The following is a 26,869-nucleotide window of genomic DNA, read 5'->3' as shown; positions in this document are numbered from 1 at the left end:
CAAGTTGATTCTGAGAAAAACCTCTGTGGGGATTTTATAGCCTAAATTTAAAGTTGTATATATGTATATAAACTAGATCTTACAATATATACTTTGTAGATGAAATATCAGGTGGAATAAGTCCAACATTGATTTCAATGGGAGAAGAAGTCTCGTCTGTGTTTGACCGAGAGCCTTTTTTTAGAAAGACATGATGGCACAATCACAGTTCAAAACAAAACATCGCTGGAATGAGATTTATTGTTGCACATGAGTATAAAAAACTAGTCCCCTGCCCTGTTGTGCTGACATGACATTACTCAAAATGTAATATCATTTGTCAACCTGTTACAGTTTTAGAGATTATATCTTTGGTTTAATAACATGAGTCTGTCAGGGAAAGCTGCAGAAGCAATCAGATACATTTTCAAGTTCTCAGTTTAACTGCAAGTAATATTAGTCGTGAAGCAGTTTTCATTGTGTCAGCATGCCCTTCATTAAAGTAAAGTTAGGTGTTATCATAGTTTTATTTTTGTAGAACTGACTGGCTGGCAAATCTGCAAAAATAACACAACATTTTGTATTAAAACTTAGAACCTTCACCAAGCTTCAATCTATAGATTTAGTCTTGGTTTAACAGAAGGAGCCTGTGTCTGAAACTCTTTGACAGCCTAGGTTAGCATATTCAGCGATCCGGAAAGAGGATACTGTATATCAGGCAGAGAGGAAAATAAGAAAGTCCAGATTGTTGCTCTTCAGAGTTTATGCAGTCATATATTACAGATTAAGCTTTCCGAGCTACCAGCCAAGGTTTCATTCCCGTTAAAGGTGTGCACTTGGCCTCTAATCTGGTTTAAGAACACATCAAATTGATATAAAACTGTGCTTGGATATACGCTAATTATGTGATATTGTATTCATATTTTTAGTATCGTTTGTAATTGCTTTTAGTGCAAAGTCAGTCATCCTTGGCAACATGACAAGGACTATATTGGCTTAAAAAGCTTCCTGGAAGTAGTAGCTCTACATGCGTGCCGTATCTCTTTTTACCTCCATGCATTCATCACATTGGATATGGTGGTGGTGTATCATTCTAATTCTGACTAAAGATCATTGATTACGCACTTATAAGCCTTCACGCCGGTATTAATATGATCATCTTTGTTACTTACCGCTTTATGGATTTCAGTTAAATCAGAGCAGAGGAGCTTGAAGGTCCTGCATCCTGCTTTATAGAGTGTGAGGCCGGCTCTTTGAACCATCACACATGCAATCAGGCTACAGACTCTGGATCAGTCCAAGTCTGTTTGTTTGCCTGTCCATTGATCACGCATAAAATCTCCGACACCACAAATCACACTCTCGTTGATGGAAGGAAACAAGTCGTATTGCTGAACTTTGGCATTTTTAAATGACATTTTTTCGGGGGCTGAAGATGGGGGTTGCATTGCATGTATTTGATTGGCCCAAATGGGGATTACATCACTCAATGGACACAACATGTGTTAGTGTTGTCTTGCTTACACTGCTCGCCATTCAGTTAGCGATTAAGCATTCAAGTACTGTCGATCTGGAACTGGTGCTGAAAGGCTGAATACAAAATTATACCAAAAGCCCTTTGGGGCCGTGTGTATAATATTGCAGCCCCAAGGTAGCTCATTCATTAGAGTGGGGCATTGAAGTGCATTGGATGCTTTTCCTCGGGATACTCAAGCTGCAGTAAGGATCTCATTGTCAAGCCAAAATACAAATACTATAATGCATTCACTTATTGAGCATGTATGGTAATGTATGATTAATATTCAAGCAAGAAGGTCAACATTCTCACATTAGCTGCTCATTCTTTTTTATCATCACACACATTTTATTTTGAGCTGCAGGTGATGAGTGTGTTTTTATCAGGCGATGATTTTCAACTTATTTTCTCACATTTTGTAAATTTTCCTCTAACCTGCTCCATAAACACGCGGTCAAAAATGAGCTGATTCGGAGCTTCTGGAGAGGGATTGACTGCCTGGTGATAATCAGATGAATTTTTGCATATATGAATGCTGTAATTGAGGATGCACCCCGCTGCTCATAAATTACAAGTGATGGAAGTGTGGCATCGGGGACGGCTCTGTGCATAATGAGGTGCAGTGGCATAGGTATCATTTAATTAAAAAGTGTTGTGACAAAGGACGCATGTATCTATACAGTCAAACTAAACCTGGGCAGAGAAGTTGAAGATAGATGGCGAGAAAACTCAGCAGATGTTTGCGAAGAAAATGCAGAGAAAAGCTTTATGGCTCTGTGTATTTGTCACTGCAGCAAGTCAGCAAATGAATTGAATGACAATCAAAAGTGTGACGCTGTGCTGTTGAAGTAACATTATTGAACGTTGTTAATAGAGAAGTCTCTTCAGAACTCAAGTTATTGATGTGTTTCTTCTACAAGCCAAATAAAGTGTTTGGACAGTGCAGTAGATAGAGCAATGTGATCAATAAATGCTCAGAAAAGATGGCGGCTTCTCCCTTTGTGACACATTGGAGCAGAGTGCATTGCTTACAGAAGCATCTCTGGGCATGTGGAATCCATCTGCTCTTTCAAGTTTTGAGCAGCAAAACAAAACATCCAACATTAACGGTCTCAAAATGGCGACATGAAGTTGTAAGCGCCAAGACATCGTTTAAGACTTTACTGACCTGCCTCAGTGATGCTTTTACCAAATGTAATTAAAGAGACCAGAGAGGCAAAGGATTGAACAGCGAGTGAGTGCAGTTTTCTCCTGACAGAACGTCGCTGTTTAAGAGACAGTTTACTGCTTCGCTGTTTGCTTCTCCTTTGTTTCCGTCTGTCTGGTTTCTCGGCGCAGTGGAAATTGCTTTTGTTGTGTTGCTTGTTATAGTCGTGCAGCTTTGCTATCATTTGTCCAACTTAAGGGTTCAACCCAACAATGATGCAAAAGAGAAGACATGTTCTGTCACACCGGCTGAGTTTAATTCCTGCCTTTTCCTGCATTGTATCAGGCTCCTGCACAGTAACTTTCTTTCTTATACCCGGACGTAAACGGAATAGTAAATATAGCAGGGCCCCCCAGGGGTACTGGAGCCCCCCAGGGTTGTAGGCAAGGCGGCTAAGTGCGTCAGGAATGAAGGAGCTGTGGGTGACTTGTTCCTCCTGAGGGGCTGACAGATGCTGATGCTGACAGATCGAGAGAGTGATTATTCAGAGCTTAGGAGATAGTGCTTGTGTTAGCTGGCTCCCCTGGCAGCGGAATCACTCCCAATCACACCTCCATAAATCAGGCACACATACCCCGGCACAGCGGGGGAAACCGCAACATTGAGCAGAGGTGACCATGCTGATGAAAGAGGGGTGATCATGAAAGAGTGCCATCCGTGACCACGAGAGCAATGCACTCAGCTGCTCGCTGTTGACTGAAGGTCGTTAAGCTCGTAGGTGAATTGCTGCTCATATCTTTTATTTGGGGAGGGCTTTTCATTTCTATTTTAGGGTGTCACCCATTTCAGATTTTTTTTTAGTCTTGTCAGTTTTTGCCGAATTGAGAACATCTCTTTGAGGACGTTAGTGTGGAGCTGCAATGCAAGGGGTAGACTCGGCTTTCTGAAGTTAAATTCAATTGATATACTGTCTAATGTGTCTAATTAGCATGTTTTCATATGTGTATATGTGTTCACGGCATTGAGTGATCTCGGGTAGCCTCTTCTCTCCACTGACAGAAACAACATGTCTTCTCCTGTTCAAAGTGCTTCTAGTGTCTTTGAGGTTGTAAACAAACAGCCTGGCACAAATCATCTTAAGCTGGGACTCAAACGATGAATTCAAACCGAAGCAGAACCATGTTAGCTCAGTTTATTACAACATGTGGCGTCCTAATTATGCATTCAAAAATACTAACTAATGAAAATATGCAGGGTAGTCAATGGCACATAGTGCAGAACTGTGCTTTATAAAGAGCACACTTTATTGCTGAAGTTCCACTTTTGACAATGCACGGATATGAATCAAGTTAAATTGTTATGGCAATAAAAAATGTCTCTCTGGTTCTATTTTCATCTCATGTTGGCCTCATGTTGTATGCAGCTCATTTTCAATGTGGCGTGTATACAATAGCCATCGGCTTTCTGCGTAATAGGGCTATTGAAACCAAATAGTTTCAGCCTTCAAGTGCCTAAAATTTGATCTCCTAATAGAGCTCTATTCCCATAGAGCAAAGGTTTTTTTTTTTCTCATTAGCTATAAGTCGGCTGCGCTTTTATTGACTGCTGCATTTCGGTGTCTCGAATGAAATTGTTATGGCTTTCTCTACACATTATAGAGTGTTGTTGTCCTCCATATTAATACAGGGGAAAGCCAAAGATATGACACCCTTTGAGAGGCAAATCATATAATTGTTTAAAGCAACACTAACAACTACAAGTTGAATAATTCAATACAAGTCACATGCAGGTTCACATATCCACATAATGACGTGTCCGTGTCTTGTTTATGCCAAACATGTACGTCTTGGATTTATAGTCTTTTTTTTGTTTGCAACACTTAGAAACATATGCGTCTGCTGGAATGCCCTCAATGTGTTTCACACTGTGTCAGACAAAGATGGCCATGTTCTCATCACTGCATCTCTTTATCTGGATGTCTGACATCATTTCTGAAATTAAGCCAATGGACAAGTCATCAATCTTCTTTCCGGTGTTTAAAAATGTCTTTGTAAATTAATAATGATGGTAGTAATGACTTTGGTTTCTTATCCTTTGACTTGTGTAAGACAAAAAGATCATAACCATAATGATGTTGGTTACACCGTAAGCCCCCATTAACATTGCAAAGCCAAGACGAATAAATTCAATGATGTGCTTCGATGAACTATGAAACAGTTCAGCAGATTGAAATGTTGCTCCCTTAAGCAAAAAGCAGCAGTGTTGTCGTGTCGGTGATTGGCCCGGGAACAAAGTGTTAACAACAGACTTCACTGGCACGAAAGGGCATGAAACAGTTTCAGTGAGTTGTCATTCGAAAGCAATTTAGGATGCAGGAGGATCTCATTATTACATCGATTTAATTCCAATTAGAAGAAATGAATCAAATTATCCTTTTCATAGCATGTGGCAAAATGACTGGATGAGAAGTGAATGTGACTGACATAGATAACCATATCATATCAGCAAATTAATTTAATCTATTTCTTTTTTTCGGATTTATGTCTACTTCTTTTGAAATTGAGGACAAAAGGTCAAAAACTAATTTAATGGGGCACAAATTAGTTTTTGGATTAGGATTCATGAATCACAAATATATAGCATTTTATAAAATGGCAATTTAATTATCCTCTTTAATCACCTTACATATTCTGCAGACGTTAACACAACGGTCATGACAATATTATAGCATTTTCTGGTATAGATTTGAGGACATATTGAAATCAAGATGTAAGAGCTAGAATCTAGTCTTCATCAAAATGAGCATTATTATTCAACTTTTTGTTGCATCTTTTACAAGAGAAGGAAGTGAACCGAGCAGTGTGTGTGTGTGTGTGTGTGTGTGTGTGTGTGTGTGTGTGTGTGTGTGTCTGATAGCAGCCACATGGAATACACACCAACGTGACAAACTTCCTATATTTGCAATCTATCCATCCGTTATCTGCACTCATGAATTTGCCGCCGGCCTGTTCATTTGAGCCCTCTCGCTGTGAGGCGATGGCGTTAACCGCTGCATCCTATTAGACCTGTTCTTGCCCCGTATGAATAAATAAAACGGTCAGCTTTCTTTCCTTTTTTTCAAATGGATGAGTGTTCTATCCAAAATCTAGCTAGAGAATCATATTCTCACTGTCTGCAGACTTGGCTGTGACAAGTTTATAGTTCCCTTTTTCACAGAAAAAAGTGGTGTGCGGTCAGCCTTGAATCCATATAAGTATTACATTTTAAGCTACAATTTGACGCTGACGCAAGTTTTTACAGCGGGGAAAAAGAAGGTATCAGCAATTGTGTTCCCTCACTGACCACAGAGTACTTTTACTTCCCGCTATTTGTCAGAGTTGGAAAATCAGTGCGCTTCGTCACAAACACTTTGATGTTTCCAAGAAGTGACTGCCGAGCGCGGCTCTGTTTCACGCTGCAGAAATCAACCACATCATCTCTGAGAAATGATGATGAAACCTGAAAATGAAGTTGCCATTTTCTTTGTGTGGAATGTATTTGAACTGAGCTCGCTCGTGAGGAGTGAGAAGAGGAATTTTGCACCTTTGTGAGTGGAGCTTAACTCGGCTGCTTGGTTAGTTTTAGTTGCCTAAGCTTAAATATGACTGATAATGTTCACATAATTCCTTTCCACAATATCTAGTTTTCAGAGTTTGTTATATCAAATGTAAGAGCAGATGTTAGACATATATTTCAGGATGCTTCATTCATTTAAAGAGTACATATATTTTTCAAGCAGCTGTTGAGACAAATAGATCAGCCTCAACACCACCATGTTTTGAAACTTCAATCTTTGCATAGAGACCCATCAGATAGAGACTTAACCAACTTTCAGAACTTGTGAAATGTGAAATGAACTATGACAATGTTATTATGTTTCTTCTTTTGTGCAAACAATTATTTTTCTGCTGAAATTAAGTTTAAGACAGGGTGTGATTGTAAAGCAACGGTAATTACACATTAAGATAACTGAAATCCTCAGTGGGCTGTGAGCAAAAGGCTGTCTTATCCTGGCTGGTTTGGGTTGTTTTGAATGAAAATAAAGAGCCTTTGTTGAAAAGATCTGTAAAATGTGTGCAATGCCTCATCTTGGTAGACAAGATGTTTTCACATTGAACCGATAGCTGCATTGTTCTGAAACAAATCAAAATAATAGTAAAAAAAAGATTTTAAGCGATCACAAAAAGTTGCCGCTCAGCAAAGGAATGGCATATTTTAAAATAACACCCGACTAAAGTGCAACTGTGGTTCCACAGCTTGCCACGTCTTGCATAGCCTAAAATGCTGATCAGTTTGGAATCAAGACTCTAAGAGAATGTAATCCTTTGTGACCGAGAAACTAACCTCGTATTTTTTATATTGAAGCCTGCCAGTTGCTTGATGACTTCTTTTTTTTTTTACTTTTGTTCCTTTCTTCCTCAGTTTATGAATAAAGCAATCATGGAGAGTTAAGTGAATGGCATTGAATAGTGCTTGATTGCAAGCTGCCAGATAGCTGCAATTTAAATCATTTATTTCTAAAGCTGCAGGTTTTAATGAAATTGCCCTCTCCATGTGTATTTTCTTGGTTGCAGGCCAGTGGGGTCAGTGTGTCGGGGAGGAGTGTGGCTCTGGCGGGCTTCAGACGAGGACAATATGGTGTGTCCACATGGAAGGCTGGACTACCCACCATTCTCACTGCCAGCACATGGACAAGCCAGAAAGCCAGCGGCACTGCTTTAAGGTCTGCGACTGGCACCAGAACCTCTTTGTGTGGGAGCTGTCGGACTGGGGGGACTGCGTTCTCGTCCCTTTCTTTTCCAACGAGCACAAGCTGAGGACGGCTGAGTGCATTACAGCACAGCACGGCATCCAGAGGCGCAAAGTCCATTGTGTGCGCACTTCAAACCGTACCACAGTCACCTTGAGGATATGTGAGTTCTTTTCCCAAAACCCACCTGTGGAGCAGGCATGCCTCATCCCCTGCCCACAAGATTGTGTAGTTTCAGACTTCACTTCCTGGTCCAGTTGCAGCAAAACATGCAGCGCTGGCCTGCAGCATCGGACTCGACATGTCCTGGCCACACCGATGTACGGCGGTGCGAGCTGCCCCAACTTGACTGAGACCAGGACTTGTTTCCGCCTTGTTGACTGCCCTGCTGGGGAGGGCGAGTACCAGTACAGCCTTAAAGTAGGGGCCTGGAGCGACTGCCGGCTACCCCATGACAAGGATGCCCTGTTAAGTGGCAGGACCACAGTGGACTTCAGCACTAGCTCCAATGAGAGCAACACAGTCACATTGAACACACAGGCTTCTCACCACCATCACCACCAGCACCAGCATCAGCACCACCATCGCCATGAACACAAGTATCCCATGTCGTGGGAACTGGAGGTGGGATACCAGACACGGCAAGTCCGCTGCACACGAAGTGACGGCAAGAATGCTATGTTGAGGTAAGTAACGTGCAGCACTTTTCATACAGCCAAAACAGAGAACCCAAGATTATAATGAGAGCGAGAGGGATCTGTGAAAAGAGCTGGTTTGTAGTTTGTCAAAGGAACAGCCCTTTAAATGGATTCTTCCCACATTAAACTCTTTCTCCACTGATGTAGCACAAGGTGAGTTTTAAGTACGTGCTCTGTAGCTGGATGTAGGCGTCTGCGAGGGGAATTAGTCCTAGCAGAATTGATTGTATTGTATCGTAACATGAGAAGAACATGATCAATGCCCCTCCCCCCCACTACCTCCCCGTGTTCCCAGTGGGTCATTTTTCTCATGCGGAGCTGTGTTCTGTGAAACTAAATGTTTTTTTTATTGATGGTGGTAATTCATTCAATTATAACCGGATTATGTGAGAGCTGTTGTTTTAGCAGTATATTAGCATGGTGGTGAGGCACTATTATGGTAAATGCCAAGTGCTGCTCCCCACATGTCCCTGCTGTTTAAGCAAACCCTGGTATTTGGATTTGATAAGAATGGATTTTATTGCACAGAAAGCAAGCGCGCACACACTCACAAACACACACACACACACACACACACACACACACACACACACACACACACACACACACACACACACACATATGCAGAAATAAATTTTCCATCTTGTGCTCACTTTTTCAAGGGGAGAGAAAATCGCTGCATGTAAATGATATTGACTAACTACCATCTACTTGGTGTAAAATGCCACTATTAGCTGACTTTTGTAATCAATTGTTTACTTGCATTCATGGAAGCTGTTGTTTCAGAAATCACTCGTCAACAATATCCTGTTGGAACAATGTATTTGCATTGTTTGATGTTGCTTCTATAAGCAGTGGGAGCTTTAGTATCATGCCAGGTTTGATGTGATGACTTTTTGTTTGAACCGATGAGGGACTTCAATTTGGGTCTTTTGTTATGTGTTTGATATTTGCATGTTGATATGCCCAACAAGGCCGGTTCAATGGCTTCATGATTTAAGTGTGAAGGGAACTTTGACAGTGTGGTGTCTGATTAGCATAGCATTTGCTCAGAAGTGGGATTGGGGATTTTTAATATGGATTTCCCACCTGACTTCTGTCTCATTCTGCTTTTCTAATTACAGCCTAATTACAAAGTAAAATTCCTAAATGAGCATTGTGCTCACATTTTAATAACCTACCTAATCAAATTGTCCAAATTAAACAATGGAATTGTAATTACATGACTAATGCACCGGTTCCATATTTTTAATTGAGCATATCGGCTCGTTGTACTATTTCTGTAAAGGCCGACTGTTTGTCTGAGATCTGTGTTAACATGATGCATAATGGCTTTCATTATTGTCATGTAGAAGTGGAAACTTGTTCATCAGGAAATCAAGATACCCACTAGTATGTTCTCCAAGCAGATGGCAGGTCTTACAACTGGAGTTTTACTCCATATAATCTGCCTGCCAATCTATTTCAATACCAACCACACCTAACATCTGGTTTGCTTCGGGGTCGCTCACTCTTCAGCAACTCTATCTAATAACAGTGAAGGCATTACAAATATATTTCTCTATTATTGTAGTATTTTCTTTTTTAACGTCTGTTCTTTTTCCCAATCTACAGTCTCTGTACCAAGGACAACTCCGCCCTGACCTTTCAGGCGTGTGTGATGCCCAAAGACTGCCAGACATCTGATTGGTCCTCGTGGAGTCCTTGCTCTAAGACCTGCCGATCCACCGATCTGTCTCCGGGTTACCGCCTCAGGTCACGAATCATGACGCAGATCCCAGTTGGAGGGGGGCAAAGATGTCCTGCCCTTGAGGAAAAAGAAGCTTGCAACATCATAGGAGATTTACTTCCAAACTGCCCCAGGTAGTTTTTTTTTAAAAACAATGATGATTATCGTCTTATTTGAGCTCATAATCCTTATCAACAAAATAGCTTTTTTGGGTAATCTCTTTTATGCATAAAATGTCAAAGTCTAAAATCAAATGATGATTTGTAATTTTTGCTTTTCTTGGCCTTTCTACCTGATTGATTATGATAGAAAGCCGAGAGTCTGCAAGTATTCACGATTCACGAATTATGTATTTTTTGGGGGCATTAACTCAAATACCTTGTGACAAGTACAATATCATAATGTACTGTTGGGAGTTCCTGACCCAAAGCACATGACATCGATGACAAAGTGTTTTAGAAGAATGTGAGTTAAGAAAGATTTTGTCAAATATTACATGCGGTAAACAAAGTAGTCAATAGAGAATTATTTTCCCTGCTGGTAGATTTTGTTTTATTTGCTAAATCTACATGGAGTGCCTGAGAGCAGAGGATTTACATGATTAGGGAAAACTCATTACGGAAATTAAGCTTTTGATAGATTACTACAGGCTGTTGTTCTGGTAAACTCCTCCGATATTATTGCTTTCCGCACCACTGCATTTTTCATAGTTAAAACCAAACATTGGTTCAGAAGTTTTAAAGTAAAAATAATCATGACTCTCTCCTCCTGACATATGAGAGAGATGGGACTTTTCTGAAACAACCGCCACGGCTGTGCTGAAACTTTATCCTTTTTTTTCAATGCATTCCTTTTTTAGCATGATACTTCTGTATACATGTGAAACAGTGACCCCATTTAAATGTGTTTGCGTGTCTGTGTGCGCTCTGCCAGGTATGTGTGGAGAACCACTGACTGGGGCGAATGTCGCATCCGCCCCTTACTGAGCCAGCAGGACCGGCGGCTGGCTAACATCAGTATTCTGTGTGGACGGGGGATCCAGAACCGGAAGACCTACTGTGTTCAAGTCCCTGATCACTCGGCACCACATCACAGGAAGGAGGGTAAGAAAAAACGCCTTCATGACAATTGACCCAGGGCTCGCTGGAAGCACATGGTGACTCGAGAGAAACACCACATATAAATTCCAAGTAAACTCAGTGGTGTGTTTTGATATAAGCTGTGAGCATAAATTATTAAAAGTGAAAGTTGGCAGCAGAGCAGTATGTTGGTTATGCAGGCCAAAACAAATCATAAGCAAGCTGTGTTGCTGTAGCAGAAGCATGTTCAAAGTGCAGGCGACAAGAATAATCATAATTTTAATCAGACAGTGATTTCTTGAGCTACTGTGTACTGCGGCAAAGGCTTTAAACAACAGGGACCCACTACCCTGCATGTGATAAAAAGAAAAACACCACGTGACTGTACGATAATAATGTAGCTACAGCCAGCAACAGGTTCATTTAGCTTAGTACAAATAATTAAAAAAACTGCTTGCCTGCGGAAGGTAACAAAATCACCTCTAGAGTTCTTTAATTAACACATTATACTTTTTCTCTTTAATCCGTACGGGGACATTATTTCCTCTATTTCCTGAAGTCTTGACGTCACCAGGAGGGGATCCAACAGAGACACAAGGAAGTGACTGTACCCGGCCAAGAGATCGATAGTGGCGACTTGTGAAGCAGTAATATTCACACCAGATAACATATTAAAATATTATGAATTTATCAATAATTGAGCAAGAGAACTGAAGACCAGATTACCCCCAATGAGCACAGCAGCACATGATGATGCGTGCGTGTGTGAATACGAGGCAGTGTGAATGGCTTTGTCCTGCTCAGCTAGAAATAGACAATTGATTATTAGTGCTTAGTTAGAATCAAACCAAAAATAGTGCATGTTGGACGATGATTACGTACATTTGAGAAAGGAACATTTAGAGAAAGTTTAGAGAAGGGAAAAGTTTACCTTTTAGTACACCCTTTTTTTATTATACTAGAACTCGAATATCCTTTTAAGATAATAAGCAAATCTCTATTTTGGCAACTTTGTGAAAAATACCCTTCTTTGAGTGCACTGCAGAAGATACTTGTGAAAAACAATACTACTTCCAGGCAAGAACATAATTATTGTCATAACGCCCCCACAGTTCATGCGCTCCAAGACCAGACAAAGCGTCGCCATACATCTACATTATGCATATGTTCATCAGGAAGGGCAGCAACAGCTGTCTGGTGGGCTGTTGTCACCACCAGAAAGTATCTTGCCACACGATGCTATAGGACTCTAATTGAGACATTGTGGGAATTTCACTCAACAACTCTGCCACTGTTGTCACACATGAAAGATCTCAAGATGTACGCACAAACATGCATTAAAGCAGGAGTAGTGTACACTCAATGTTCGTGTAGTTCACATTTACATTACATGTGCAATACATTTTCTAAACATGCAGTACCTTTTCAATTTTTTAATACAGAGTATTGCTTCTCTTAAAAAGTCAGCAGTATAATGAATTGAAGACATGTAATGAACTACAGCAACATTATTGATGAAATCTTGCGTTTTCTACTTTGTTGTTGTTGTTGTCGCAAATTAAATGCAAGAATTAGGAGAATGTATTACTCATTGTACATAAATATACACATTCTGGCATATACAGTAAAACTACTGTAAAACATTCTAATATCACATCATAATCCAATACACAATATAATTAAGAACACTTACAGTAGCTTACAGTAGCTGCAATCTAAAATAACAGTACAATCCTGTTGTCTGCTGCCAGTATTTTACAGCTATTTAACAGTTAAAGTCAAGTGAAAGTTAAAATGGTTTATTTACTTTAGTATGTCCTCCTTCCTCCTATTCCCATTATTGTTAGTGCGGTAATCTAACTGACTAAATCACTTTAATGTGGGGGTGGGCAGTGTGAAGATTGCATTGTATTGTACAAGTATCTGTGTAATTGTGTCTGGCCTGGATTGTAAGAGAAAATGTGCATTTTCATTTCATGAGGTTGAGAAACATGGCTGATACAGACTTGCAGGGCAATGTGTTTTCATATCGGATCAAATATAGCGCTATCATCAGTAATGGTATTAAGGAGGGTGAATTGATTTACTTTGAACTTCGAGCGGAACCCGATCATTCCTCCCCCTATGAATTATGTAATATGTTATTATGCAATGTGTTATATCATGCTGATTTCACCAGCTGTAATAAAACATAGACAGGTGGCCGAAGAGACAACGAAGAAAGTCAACGTAAAGAGTTTAAAATCGAAAAAGAAGAGTGTAGATCGAGGAAGTCACGCTTCATGTTGTGGTTTCTGTCTTCAAGGCAGTGCTCACATGTGGAGACGGTAAGTGGAGCCAGCCTGCTGCTTGTTCTGCTTTTTCAATGATTCCCTCGAGAAGTGTGATGATATAAGGGACAGATGGAGCGGTAATTCAGTGAACTTTGACCTGCAGTTTACAGAAACATACAGGATGTAACTAATCACACTACATTATATATATATATATATATGTTTGAGTGCCATAGTACTCTGAAATGTGTATGTCTGGTCAGGCTCGTATTCTTGTTATTTCTTTATCAACTATCAACTGAATGTATTAAGGATTAATTGTGAGTATATCTGTCTTTGGATGTAAATAATTATTTGATGATGATACATGTTTTATTTAAATCTATTGTGATATCCCTCGGGCCTCCCCTGACCCATGTCTGTTGAACTAGAGTTGGCTTTGTTTTGGTGCCATAGCTAAAACCTGAAAGGTACAAGGTTTTATGTGAAGCCAAAGTAAATTACTTTTTATAAACAAATCAATGAATAGAAATGGGACAAAAAACAGAATCACCAAGAAACCAGTGTCACTGAGGGTTTAGTAACTCCAAATGGCTGTGCAAAAAAAAAAATACAATTCCAATTGCACAACATGAATGTTTTAGGCTTATAAAATCAATCATTAGAATGAGAAAAACAAAACATGCATACCAAGTATTTCATTTATCTTTTTTAATTAAGCACAGTGGGTAGTTTTGAATCACTCTCAACTTTAAGTTCCTCTTTGGAAATCACTCTGTTTTCTGCCGAATAAACGTAACCATTTTTAAAAATGAATAATAACATGTTTACTTGACCTCGTCCATATTTCCTTCATACCGAGTCGATGAGTCCGTAGCTGAGGTGTGGTTTGGCAGTCACTCAACAGATGTGTTCAGAGAAATGCTATCAGAGGAGTGTTTGGAGAGCAAATATGATATCAATCTTTGAACCAATGGAAAGATCAATACGTCACTGGTGTATTGCTCAAGGCCACGTTGACATGCAGACAGTGGGAGCTGGGTATTGAACCCACCTTGTGGCTCAAGGACAGCCAATCCACCCACTGAGACACGGCCCTGTGTGCACGGCCGTTACTTAATGCAAACAGATGTGGCTGCATCCCTGCAACATGGAGGCTACTTGCTCTGGTTATGGAAAACAATTTGCTCCTATGTTCTACTGCAGTAATGCAATTGACAAATACCAGAAATCACAATTTACGGAACAAAGCACACAGATCTCTACTACGCACTTCATGAATGTGGTTAAGCAAGCATTTCATTTTTTACCAAGGAAATCAAACGCCATGTAAATTACTTCTGGTAAGAACGCAAAATGCATGATGGACATTTAGTGAATTTCTCTTCGGGCTCTCATTTAAATGGAAATTTGCCACTCAATGATGTGCGGAGGTGCATCAAAATGGAATATTAGATTGAGTGAATCCGTGTGTTGTGGAAAAGCAGGGAAAAAAGAGAGAATCAAATCAGAGTCCATTACAGGTTGTTGATATCCAAATGATACCAGCCATGAATTGGTTATACAGGGTTACAGTGGCTTGCCTTAATGTCCCCCTGTTTACTCCATGAGCTGGTCGCTGCCCTCTAGTTAATATTCTTCTGAGCTACAGATGAGATCAGAAGAGCAATTTTCCTTCTGTTCTTTTGTTTTTCTTTTTTGCTTAATTTTTTATAAATCTACGCTGCTTCTCAGCACAGTGTGCAACATTATAAACGGTCAGCCTTTTACCAAATAAATACATTCCTGTCTTTATAGTCAGAACTGCGAATACAACGATTGCTTTCTTCAATCCGATGACCGTGAGGCTTCTTCATCTTCTTCAATCTCTTCACAACATCAAGCACATCATTCTGTTTGCTTTCTAATTCCACACATATTACTTGTCAGTTATCACACGCACACACACATACACACACACACACACACACACACACACACACACACACACACACACACACACACACACACACACACACTCCACCACTGCTTGTGTTTAGTCTGCTGAATCCTTGTTTCTTTGTTTGTTCAGTGTCCAGGCCTGTGAATGCCAGGCTGTGCGCTGGTGAAGAGCCCCCCTTGGCAATCCAGCACTGCTCCATCCCTTGCCAGCACCACTGCCTGCTCTCCCAATGGTCACCCTGGGGTGCCTGCCTACATGATAACTGCAAAGAACCACAGGGGAAGAAAGGTATGATGGAGCAAAAATTGGATTTGAGAGTGAACATCCTTTAGCTTTTGAACAACTTGCAGAGCCTTGTCTAAACTTGCCAACAGTCCTTTGTCGTTGCAGACAGGATGCCATAATGAATAAAACTTGTTTTCTACGATTTCCTCAACATTGATGATGATGTATAAGCTTTGCACATGTCACTTTCAAGCAACAGGTGCAACCACGGCGAGACCACGGCTACCATGGATAATGCATGGTAGCTGCTGTAACAAGATGGAACAACAAACATTTTTTTCAGGGCATCATTTTTAATGCAAAAATAAATGTTCCAAGATGCATCATGCCTCCAACTGTCTTCAATAGGAGAATACTGTTCTCCCAGAACCATGTCTGACAGAAGGACAGACAGAGGGATGGACACAGGCCATTCAAAATATATGGATTGCTTGCTAACAAGATGATATGATTTCAAATTGTAGCTGATAAAGCACAGATGGGCCAGTGGTAAAATCATAAGCACTCAGTCAAAAATAATTAACTGTTGAGCTCTATTGCAGACACTTTAACCATGTAGTACATTTACAATCAGCTGCTAATCGCAATTGTTGCCGAAGAGCTGAGGACATTCAATATGGTCAACAAGGGGCTTTACACTAACCTTGTGAACTATAATTAGCATTTTATTTAACGTCTAAACAATAGATTGTGTGGTGCTTTGGCAACAATGACAGTGTGGGGAGAGAGAGAGAGAGAAAGATAGAGAGACTCTGACTCATGGGAGCTAAGCGAGAGGATGACAGTGCAAGAGAGCAATGATGTCAGAGCAGGAGACAGAAGCAGTATATGTTTGGATTGTAAATTGTTGGTTGATAAGCGGCTGGCTGAGAGGAACTGCAGCAGATGAAAGACAGAAAGAGAGCACACCTGTGGTTCAGCTCTCAGTCCCTGGGCGAGTGAAAGGAGCTACAGCAGATAAGATGCATCCTGTCTGTGTGTGTGTGTGTGTGTGTGTGTGTGTGTGTGTGTGTGTGTGTGTGTGTGTGTGTGTGTGTGTGTGTGTGTGTGTGTGTGTGTGTGTGTGTGTGTGAGGGAGTGTTGCTCAAGTATTCCGCACACTCGTGCTGTCTGAATGTTCTTGTCTTTTTCCACAGGTGAGCGTGTGTCATATGCGACTGCTTTAGCGAGGCTACACATTGTGTGTGTGTGTGTCTGTGTCTGTGTGTGTGTCTCTCTCTCAGTCAGTGGAGGAGCTGTTAGTGTGTTAGTGCTGTGCTAAAAGGGCAGCATGACCTCGTCCCTGTCATGAGTAAATGTGCATGAAAGCCCCCCGGGGAGCGACTGAAGTGTGGATTGTTCAGGTCAGTGCCCACACTCTCCGACACCGGGTCTCTATGAAATGAGCCAACTCGTCTCAGAGACAGTGTCATTAATATATTTCAAGGAGTGGAAAACACAGCATCTGCTGTTCCGCACAGGGCTCTCTGGTGGCACGGCGTCTTTTGATGGCTTTCATAAAGATCCCCGGCACCCAGCAGATAGAATATGAAACCGATAGAATATGGCTCGCAGTGAGCCCTGTTGCCTGTGAAACAATGAACAGTTATTGAGTGGTGGGGCATTGTTTTGATCCTCGTTGCCCGTGGTCCTTGAGCTGCAGAGAATTTCTTGCTGCTATTGAATTTCCACTTAGCCTTTATGTTCCACAACACCAGAATAAACTACGATCCGTCTCTAAGCAATGGGCCCGCGGGATCCCAGTGTTCAGGTAAAAGAGCCGACCGGCAAAGATGCTCATGCAGCCCCAGCTTTGCTCTCCAGAAGATTACAAATTCAAATTGCCTCGTAGTCGCTTTATGTGCTTTTCACATTTTTTCATGTTATCTTGGCCTATCACATCTGCAGCTATGTGGGGAAATGAATTGAATACGGGAGGTTAGTGAATATAATTTTAGTAATGCCTCTACTAGAAGTCACGTAGCTGGAGGGGGGGTTTCGTGCTGAGAACCACTGGGTGGCCCTTGTTTCCGTGAAATAAACCTGGAATGACCAAGAAACCTTTCAATTATTAATATCCGCGCGGGCATGCCCACGCCAAATACTTTTTTTGTGGTTTGGAAGTGAGCAGCAGAAAGTGCTCTGGGCGATACTGCAATCGATCTACAGTCTCTTTGCTCTTCGAGAGCCCACTCTGGGAACACCATTCGGATCAGGCACCTGAACTGGCGCCTCACACCAGCAGATGGTTCAGGGATGTAATTCATACAGTGAGGCGGTTCCACCTGGAGAGGGAAAGAATGTGAGGCCGTTCTCCCAAACTACGGTAAAATGAGAATGGTTAAAAAAGAACAGCTGCTCCAGTTTGATCAACAGCTACTGGAGGAGGTGCTGGAGCCTGTATAACACATTTCTATCCTCCGTTTTTATTTCACAAGAACATTTGGAGAGCTCAGTGGTTGACAGAGGCTGTAGATTAGAGTATGAGGTGTCCACTCAGTAAGAATGTTTTATGAAAAACCCAGCTCTGAGTGAATCACTTTGTTTTAAAGGGGAATGCAAATATGGTGCAATTTTGTAATGGATTGGGATCATAATTTTAATAATTGGCTTAATAATAATGCTTGTGTCAAACATATCATGTAATTGGACTATTTGCCTACAACCTCCTGCTTGAATGAGAAATGATCCTATTAATGGTTCACAGGTCCATTGTAGTGTGATATGATTGCATTAGCCAATTAAATACTTATTAAGAAGGCCTGTTCGACTTGTTGCATCTGTCTACAGCAATAATCAACAATCATAGTCAAAAGACTGTAAAAGTTTTCATAAACAACAATTTTTTCTCCACATGTTGCTTGTCGCTTTACAAAAAATTGCTAAACTGAGAAAGAAAGCGACAAAGTTATATTACATTGACGCATGGAAGATGAGATGAATCACTGCTTTTCCTCTTTCAGAACAAAGCAAGCACACATGTTGTTTTGTTTTACTTTACATTTGAGCAAATGAATGTCTTGGTTCACACCGGACCATCAGATACGAGGAACTTCTCAGCCTTTGGGCTTGATTTTAGACATATTATATTTAACTGACATCATAGGAGAAATCAGATGTGCATCTCAACTTCCTAGCTGCTAATGTCGGGCACTCATATTTCAGTTCATGACCCACACAATTGTAAATCATGTAAGGTATTAGTGGTATAATTTAAGACGTTAAATCAAATGAATAGTTCATTTAGACCAGGGGTGTCAAACTGTAAATAATCAAACATTACATCTAAATAACAACACCTACAAATGTTTACTTTTCTTTTAATATAAGGAAGACAATTGCATTTGAAATACATTCACAATTAATGATCAACCCATTTACAAAACAGATGATGAACAGCCTGGGATCTCACGCCTCTGACTAAAAACTGTTTCATTAAACCTGTCAATAATTAAATAAATGTGTCTGTTATTTGCAAATTATTGTATATTGTGCCAATATAAGTCTGATAGTGGCACCAAATAGTATATTCCTTGAGCACTGAAAGGTGTTGTGAATACATCAAGCAAACTGGCTCCCTGTTTACCTCTGTGAAGAAAAATTAACGCGTCCAGTTTTTTTTTTTTAAACTCTGCACTGTGTCCACTTCATGTTTTTCACCGGGGGATCCTGCATCACCAGTAGCACCTGAAAGTTATGTTCACTATATATTAGCATGTGGGGTTTGTCGTGTGTTCAACATAGGGGCTGCTGGACAAAAGGCCATTGCTTTCTCTTTCTATAGTTAATTAATATAAGTATTCAAGATTGAATTTGAGCTGAGATGAGCTCTTATGATGGACATTTCATTTCCACACCTGCAGAGATGCTGCAGTATGAGCCAGTATACCTCAGCTGGTAGCCCCGAATTTTGTAACAGAAACCGCCGCAGTAGTGAAAAGACAGTGAGGCTCAGTAATTGGAGAGACAGGTGTCAGTGTGAAAGGCTTGCGAGGCACATAACTGAACCTGAATCACTCACTATTTTCAAGCACCTTCTCCTTTTAAAGTGCCATTACCTCATTATCTCCCTGGTCTCTCTCCTCACTTGGGCCATAGTATCCAGGGGGAGAGGTTTTTTCTTTATTCTTTAGTCAATCAATCAGTCCCTCTCCCTTATGATATCTGGGCCCATTATATTCATATTTTCTTTAAAGAAAAGAAATGAATAACGGTGTGTTATTTTATATACTGTATGTTTGTTTAAAATGTTAAAAATAGGATGAAAAAATGTGGAGTTAGAATATGTTTCTTTCCTACTAACCGTTATTTTTGTTATTAGTTAACTAGTTTAGTAACATAAATTGATTGACTGTTTAGCTTTGCTTTATGGGTGTGCTCATCTTTCACTGTAAGCTACAGTGAACAGCATATCCTTGCAGCAGGAAACACCTCTTTTTGAATGACTAACAACATGTAAATGACAATGGGAAAATTGGTATTAAAAAAAAGATGTCTAATTATGAATCATAAGTATGAATACAATATGGCTAATGATAATAAAGTCAGTGCAAAACTATGGATCCTAACAACTACACAATCTAATAACGAGTCTCACAATGCTAAAGATGCTAAATATACAATGCTAAATAATGTGAGTTGCATTTTCAAACCACTGATCGTATCACTGACTAGTTTAATAAAGTTTGTCGGAGTGTGACAATGGAAGGAGCCTGGTAGATAAGGAATCAGGGTACAGTCATCACTTCAAACCACCAGACTGACTGAGGAAGTAGGGAGTACTTAATAGACTGTGGACAGCTCCTAATGCTGACACTGAGTCTAATAGATGACTCACTTTTGTCTTTATTACAAGATATCGTATTCATTGCTTTAAATAGTGAGTCATTTAACAGATGACAAATAACAAAACCACAGCTATATCAAGCATAATTTAACCGCTAGTATACCAAGAATTGCAACACAAAGCTATGATGGTCTCACACTTCCACCGACTCCTCCTTTTTTCCTCCTTAAATTTCCATGGTTATCGGAGATACAAGGTTGCTTTTATCAGGAGTTGCTGCTTCTGGTTATAGTTGATGAAAGACCTAAATAATTGATCACAGAGATAAAGTCCAGTGAAACCCACATCGTAATACTGTACTTTAATGATTGCCTGAGAGTTCTGTTCAGTTTTGTACAGGAATATCAATTTCTTCTCTGACAAGCTTTTCCTTTTGTCAGGTTTCAGACAGAGGAGGAGAGAGGTGTTGTGGGAGTCCAGCAGTCCTCCGGAGACCTGCCCTCATCTGGTGGATTTCATCCCCTGTGAGGATCCCGCATGTTTTCTGTGGCAGGTCCAACAAGAAGGAGGATGCATTCCCACTAAAAAGTCTTGTGGTCCTGGGACGGCGGCTCAGAATGTGACCTGTGTCAGCGCTGAAGGTACTATCCTGAATTGTAATAGAAACAGCTCATCATAATCATCAAAATTAAAACATTCATCCCACACTCCAGTTTTTGTTCATAGTTAAATTTGGTCAACCTGGAGTTTTTCTTGGGAGGTCAATTTGGTCTTCCAGACATTACATTCATATTTTTAACATTTCAGGAAATATGCAGCCTTGCTTTCTTGTTGTTAGATGAGCAGATTTATACAATCCTTTATAGTAGCTGGTATTCAACTTGTATTAGTTTTGGACAGAGCCAGACAAGCTCTTTCCCGCTGTTTACGCTGCTTATGCTAAACTAAGCTAACCACGTCGTCTGTCTGAAAATAAAAAGGAAAAATTGAAGTGGTATTGATATTTTCATTCAAGCCTTGGAAAGAAAAAATCACAATGCAAATTTACTGTACAACCATAGTCCATGTGTGAAGTCATCAAATTAGGGTGCAGCAAACAGATGACATTATAACACTTAGGTCTGACTTGAATGACAGCTATGGTTATTAAACATTGTTTAATATTAGAATGTTTTCATAACGTTAAAAAGGGGCTAACCATAGACTGCAACATTAATTAGACTAGTTCTACAAGTAGCAGTGAAATCCATCAAGGCCATAGTAAAGCCATCAGTGCTCTGGTCTGGACCCGTAATGCTATCAGTAGCAATGTGATGCATGAACTATCGGGTGTAATGTGATCCATTGTGCTCAGCCATATCCTCGTGTTGGCTGATAGGAACAGCAGCGTTAACGAAGCATGGATTATTCATGAGAGGCCATCACCAAGTTTATGGGCACAGAAAACATTGGCCTGATTAAAAGTCAGAATCACAGCTTCCTGCAGGCATTAATTGCTCATCTTCATAGATTATAAACCTAATTGCCCCTTTTTTTGCCTGTGTTTTATTATTCTGTCACAATGGATCATGTGTGTGTTTATCAGGAAGGCAGTGGAGGGTCCAAATGTATTAGCCAGCAGAAGAGTCTAATGAGTTTTGACAGGACAACTAAGAATGCAAGCTTTGGCGGGTTTGAGGAAAAAGGCTTATGGAATCATCTGCGGTGGATTCATTGTTAGAGAATGTTGACAACTTGTTCACTGTTGCTTCCTTAATTGGCTGATCGGATTTACCATTCAAGTACGGTGAGTAATTTTCACACACAGTCACAGCAGTGTCAGGGACAAGTTGTTAAGTGATGCAAAATCCTGTTTTTTCACTGTATTGCAGTGATATAGGTAATAAGTAAAAGCATCACAAAGCAAGACAGTATGCTTTACAATGTCACTGCAGATACTGGATAAAAAGCAGTTAAAGACATGATAAGATCATTATTTATCTTTTAGACACATGCAGTTAATGAATGGTGTATTTGGAGTTGAGCTGAACCAAATAAAAAAATACTGTCTAACTGTTATTCCCTATTGTCTGTTAACAACATGTGGTTTACTAAAAAAGCAAATGCTAAAATTGTTTAAAGTGCATATAATTTAAAAAGTACATAATGGTGGAGACATTATGTATTTGTATTGTATGTGTAAGTTGTCAGTAGTTCCGATAAAATATGAATGGATGACAAAAAAAATGTTGGCAGGCTGACGATCTTTGTGTCAAGGATTTAATACTGCGAATGGTATACATTCATTGTTTTTTTACATAAGACATTATCTGCTCATTATATACATAATATAATGAGCAGCCCGTATGCTATGCATGGCAGCCTATATGCAACCCACGGTAGCTATGGATAGAACGCAGTATTGCTGGGTTTTTTATTTAATGAATCGAATGGTGGGCAGATGGAGAAGAAATGTATGATTAGATGGACAGAAGAAGCTGTTACGATGACGATGATCACGGTCAAGTTTATTCTCCGGATATAATTGTCTGTCATGCATAACATTAAAATTCCATGGACCTTGCAGAAAGAAGTCGCTGATTGCAAGTCTGTCTGCATATTGAGACTCAACACGTTCAAACTCTGCTTCTCAGCTGTTACACAAGAAGAGATGATAGACGTCGTCTTTGCAATACTGAAATGTCGAAGAAGACAGACATTTTTCTCTTCTCAGAAAGAAAAGGTCAAGCTTTGGCCCATCACAACAAAGTTGAATGAATTCAAACCCACAAAATATTGTGTGTGTGTTTATTTATATAGAGTGGTTGCTGTGAAGAGTTTCTAATACTATTTTACAGTATATTTACAGTTCTGTGGAGCAGAACCTGAATAAATAGCCACTGTTGGCTTGGTTTCAATCATTTCTGTTGCTGCAACTGAAAGGCTGAGAGGAGTGAGAGAAAGGAGAGGTAGGAGTAACATACCAGCAACGGTGGAAGGATTGTAAACACACATTTGAGAGGTTGTCATAAACAATAAGCATCTCTGATATTTGTGAATGCCCATATATTTCATTAGTAACAGCTATGACTTCCAATCATATAAATACATTAGATGACCTACCTGTCTATGTCTAAAAAGCTGATTTTTATGTGACCTCTCTGGGTCGGTCCCAGACATTTGAGCTGGAGGTCAGAGCTGTTTATGGATAAGAAGTAAAAAGAAAAAAGAAAAACAAGTCCTGTTTCCAATCCATCTCATCTTGGCCAACACTGTCATATGATCTCGCTGTTCGAGGAAAGACATTGGAACTGTATCATCTTCTGTATGTCGAGTTAAGTGTCCACACAAGAACATTTTACAATGTGATAGTTCTAAAGGGTGAATTCTGACAATGCTGTCGGTGAAAGAATTTGGCTTTCATGTTAAAATCCCTTCGTTGTCAATTTTCCTTCACACTGCATGCAAATACTGTCATTGATTGTTGAAGGTTGATTCTTGTGGAAAGGTCAGCTATGGCCAGGCATGTCATGGCTGACAATCTATTGTAGAAGTTGCTTCAATAGGAGCATCCTTGTATGTTCTAAACATAAGTATTGCTGACATTTTTTGAAAGGCTCAGTTTCTTGTCAGTTTATCGGTCAATTGGAGCACGAGTTTACACATGCTTCCAGTGCGCTGCAGCGTTTGAAGACATTACAGTGAAAACCTCATTTTAAGATAGTTGTTGATGATGATTGAGTACATATTAAGTATGTGTTTGAACTGGCAGGTATCTTTTTAAGATTGTGCATTCCAAAAAAGTAAATTAGGATATGGACTGTTTTCCCCACTTCACTCCTTGATACACATTTAGGTTCCTATTTCCCAGCATAAAACTACGACTGCATTTAAAACCTGAATACTCGTGAAGTTGTCTGAGGAAAGTTTATGCCTGCAGTGAATAAGAGATAGCACTTTCCCTGGAAAGTTTACCTAATGGAGATTTAAATTATTATCTGTGGCTGCTCAAGCAATCAGAAAACATCGTCTATCACCTACAGCCAAGCTTTTATTGCTTAGCAAATACATGAGGTGATTCTTAAAACCACTCAGGTATAGATGTAATGGAATAGACTGGCTCAGGGAAGTTTAAGGACATTGTGGAGCTCAGCCAAGAGGATGGTCCAAAGGCATCTACGCCTTTGAAAATAAAAAAGTTGTTACTTTTCTTACGAAAGTTACAGAAGGCGCACAGCTGTTTTGCTTCAAACATTTATAAAATGTCACATGGATAACTGCATTGTCGAAGCCTCAATATAACAAATGTATTGGTGTTATAACATTTCTGGTATTGGTGTACTCTATCAGAACTTTAACTGGTAATCTAATATGTGTTAAAGTGTTGATTGGCTCTCAACTCTGCTAGTTCTTTTAGCACTTTAGCATAGCAGCCACCACACCAATTAAATTACAGATTTTGTTGGCACATAGTTATGAGACTGTCTGACTGTTTGAAGTGTCCAATACCTGGGGGAATTACATGTACTGATAACCAAGCCCGTTGAATCTCTGAACTTGTCCGTCCATTGTTGCTTGTTCTATTGCAAAGTAATTTAATTTATTCAGATTCTGTGAAGTTACTTTTTTTAAAACCTGATTTAGTGCCTTAATCTGATTCACATTGCATAACCAATGTCACACTAGCAATACATGTGCAAGAGGGCTTTTGGGGGAAATGAAGTAACCTCTCATCCACATGCCAACCTCTTGCACAGCCATTGGCAGGTGAGCAGCCAGTTATTTACATCTATTCTTCCTCCACCAGCGTTCCACGTAGACCCGCCCTACTCTGCCTCTGATTGGCTAGTACTCTTGCCTCGGTTGCAGAAAGGATTGGTGGAAGTTTGGTCGGGTTAATGATTTGAACTCAGATGTGGATGTTTTTATTCGGATGTTTTGTCCGGATTACGGGAGAAAAATGTTTGTTTGTTAGCTATGTGGATGGAATGAAATTACAGATCCGTTGGAGATTTTAATTTGTATGTGTTGTCATAATTAAACTTAACCGTAATGTTGATTAACAATAAAATACAAAATGGTACTTCATATCGTAACATTTGCTGACCCTGACGACGCGATATAACATCAGTTTCCTCACATCTCATAATGTTTGTTATCTGTGAACATGACTGGATTATGAGTGACATGAGGCCATTTTATGGCGACCCCTCCTGTATCATCATGTGGCATCCATGCAGAAACTAAGGCTTTCATACTTTGAACCCTATTATCTACAACTTTGAAAAACACAATTATCATCCTCATATTCATGTTGTACGTGGTTAAGGAGTTGCCTTGCATGCAGTTTAGAGCTAAAAGGTTCCCGGTACAATTGTTGCAAACTGAGATAAACATAATGTGGCATCTCCTGTTGAGCCCTTTTATATCAGGAAAATCAAGAAAAAATCATGGTATAAATCCCCCCCTCCTCCCAAAAGAAAAAAACATGTGCATAAAAATCAGGGCTACAATAATATATAATCCCCATGTACAACCTCTAAACACAACTCAAACGGTTAATGGGGGTACACGCTGACTAAAAATACCTGGTGCACCTGTGACAGCTGACAGAGATGCATGTTGGCAAATGTTACTAAACCTACTGAGGCTCTGACACGGTTACCATCAGCCTGAACTGATCTCTCCTCGACTGGTCAGCAATATGTAAGCGATGATAACCTCGGAAAAGCATCTTTAAACTAGGCTTTGAGACAGTCACAAATGAAACATTTCCAAAGTGTCATAATTGAGAGCCAAATACAGGGAAAACATGAATTAGTGACCCAGGCTAACAGAGCTCACTTTGATGTTCACAGAGATATTGTCCAATTGTCCTTGTTGCTTTTGCCCTCCATCTTTGTTTATAAGCTCCCTGCGCAGAGTAAATGGGATTATTAAAACTTAAATAAAGGCGAGGACTACTCACTTTTTTTCTACATCTCCCATTAATTGGTGGGTGGGCGAACAGAATAGAAATCATGTTGAAATTGCATGCAGGAGGCTAAGGTATTATATTTGAGTAAGAGCCCCAACTACAGATCCCTGTATTAATAATGCAAAAGGACCCCTAGGGCAGCCATCTATTTGCAGATCCACATGTAGTTTCACCCATATACACACCCACGAAAGTTGTGTATTTGGATTCATGTTATCAAACCATTTTCTTTAGGCATTGTTTCCAGGCAATGCTTTGTGAGCCTTTTGTTAGTTTTGTTTGCTAACATATTAATTAGTCCTTTGTGATTTTCAAGCTGAACAGTGTTTAATAATTCCTGATTTTATACTGTTGGCAATAACACATCCGGACAATTCTACAGCACAAGGAAACCTGCTATGTGTTGCGTGGCATTGCATACATTGGATGATACAGATAATGTAGCAATGAGGTACAAGGCACACATTTGCATCACATTAGAGAAGCCATTGTCCAATGTACTTGAACGTAATTTAACCCATAGAGACCCACATAGACACATGTTTAATCTTTTCTGATTTGTTAATGTTTGATTCTCGAAAGTCATGTTTTAGGAAGTGAATGGGTTTTTGAGAGCTTATTTGACTTATTTCTTTGTTTTGTTTTTACAATATTATTTCTTTGGCCATGGATTTGATCATGCCAGGTTGAATGTGTGATGCTGTAAACTAC

General features: G+C 39.9%; 1 protein-coding gene across 1 annotated transcript in view; it reads left to right on the top strand.

The window, feature by feature from the left end:
- Window positions 1–26,869, top strand: part of thsd7ba (thrombospondin, type I, domain containing 7Ba) — a gene marked incomplete at both ends in the record, with an annotated part of 107,190 nt that overhangs the window by 20,155 nt on the left and 60,166 nt on the right. Inside the window, 5 exons of the mRNA XM_079230869.1 lie at window positions 7,256–8,117; window positions 9,744–9,992; window positions 10,792–10,961; window positions 15,282–15,440; window positions 20,643–20,843. Coding sequence (XP_079086995.1) covers window positions 7,256–8,117; window positions 9,744–9,992; window positions 10,792–10,961; window positions 15,282–15,440; window positions 20,643–20,843 — 1,641 coding nt within the window. The remainder of the gene's footprint in view (window positions 1–7,255; window positions 8,118–9,743; window positions 9,993–10,791; window positions 10,962–15,281; window positions 15,441–20,642; window positions 20,844–26,869) is intronic.

This window comes from Taurulus bubalis (genome assembly GCF_910589615.1).
Source record: "Taurulus bubalis genome assembly, chromosome: 15".
Lineage (NCBI taxonomy): Eukaryota > Metazoa > Chordata > Actinopteri > Perciformes > Cottidae > Taurulus > Taurulus bubalis.
This window is presented reverse-complemented; position numbering and strand designations above follow the sequence as displayed.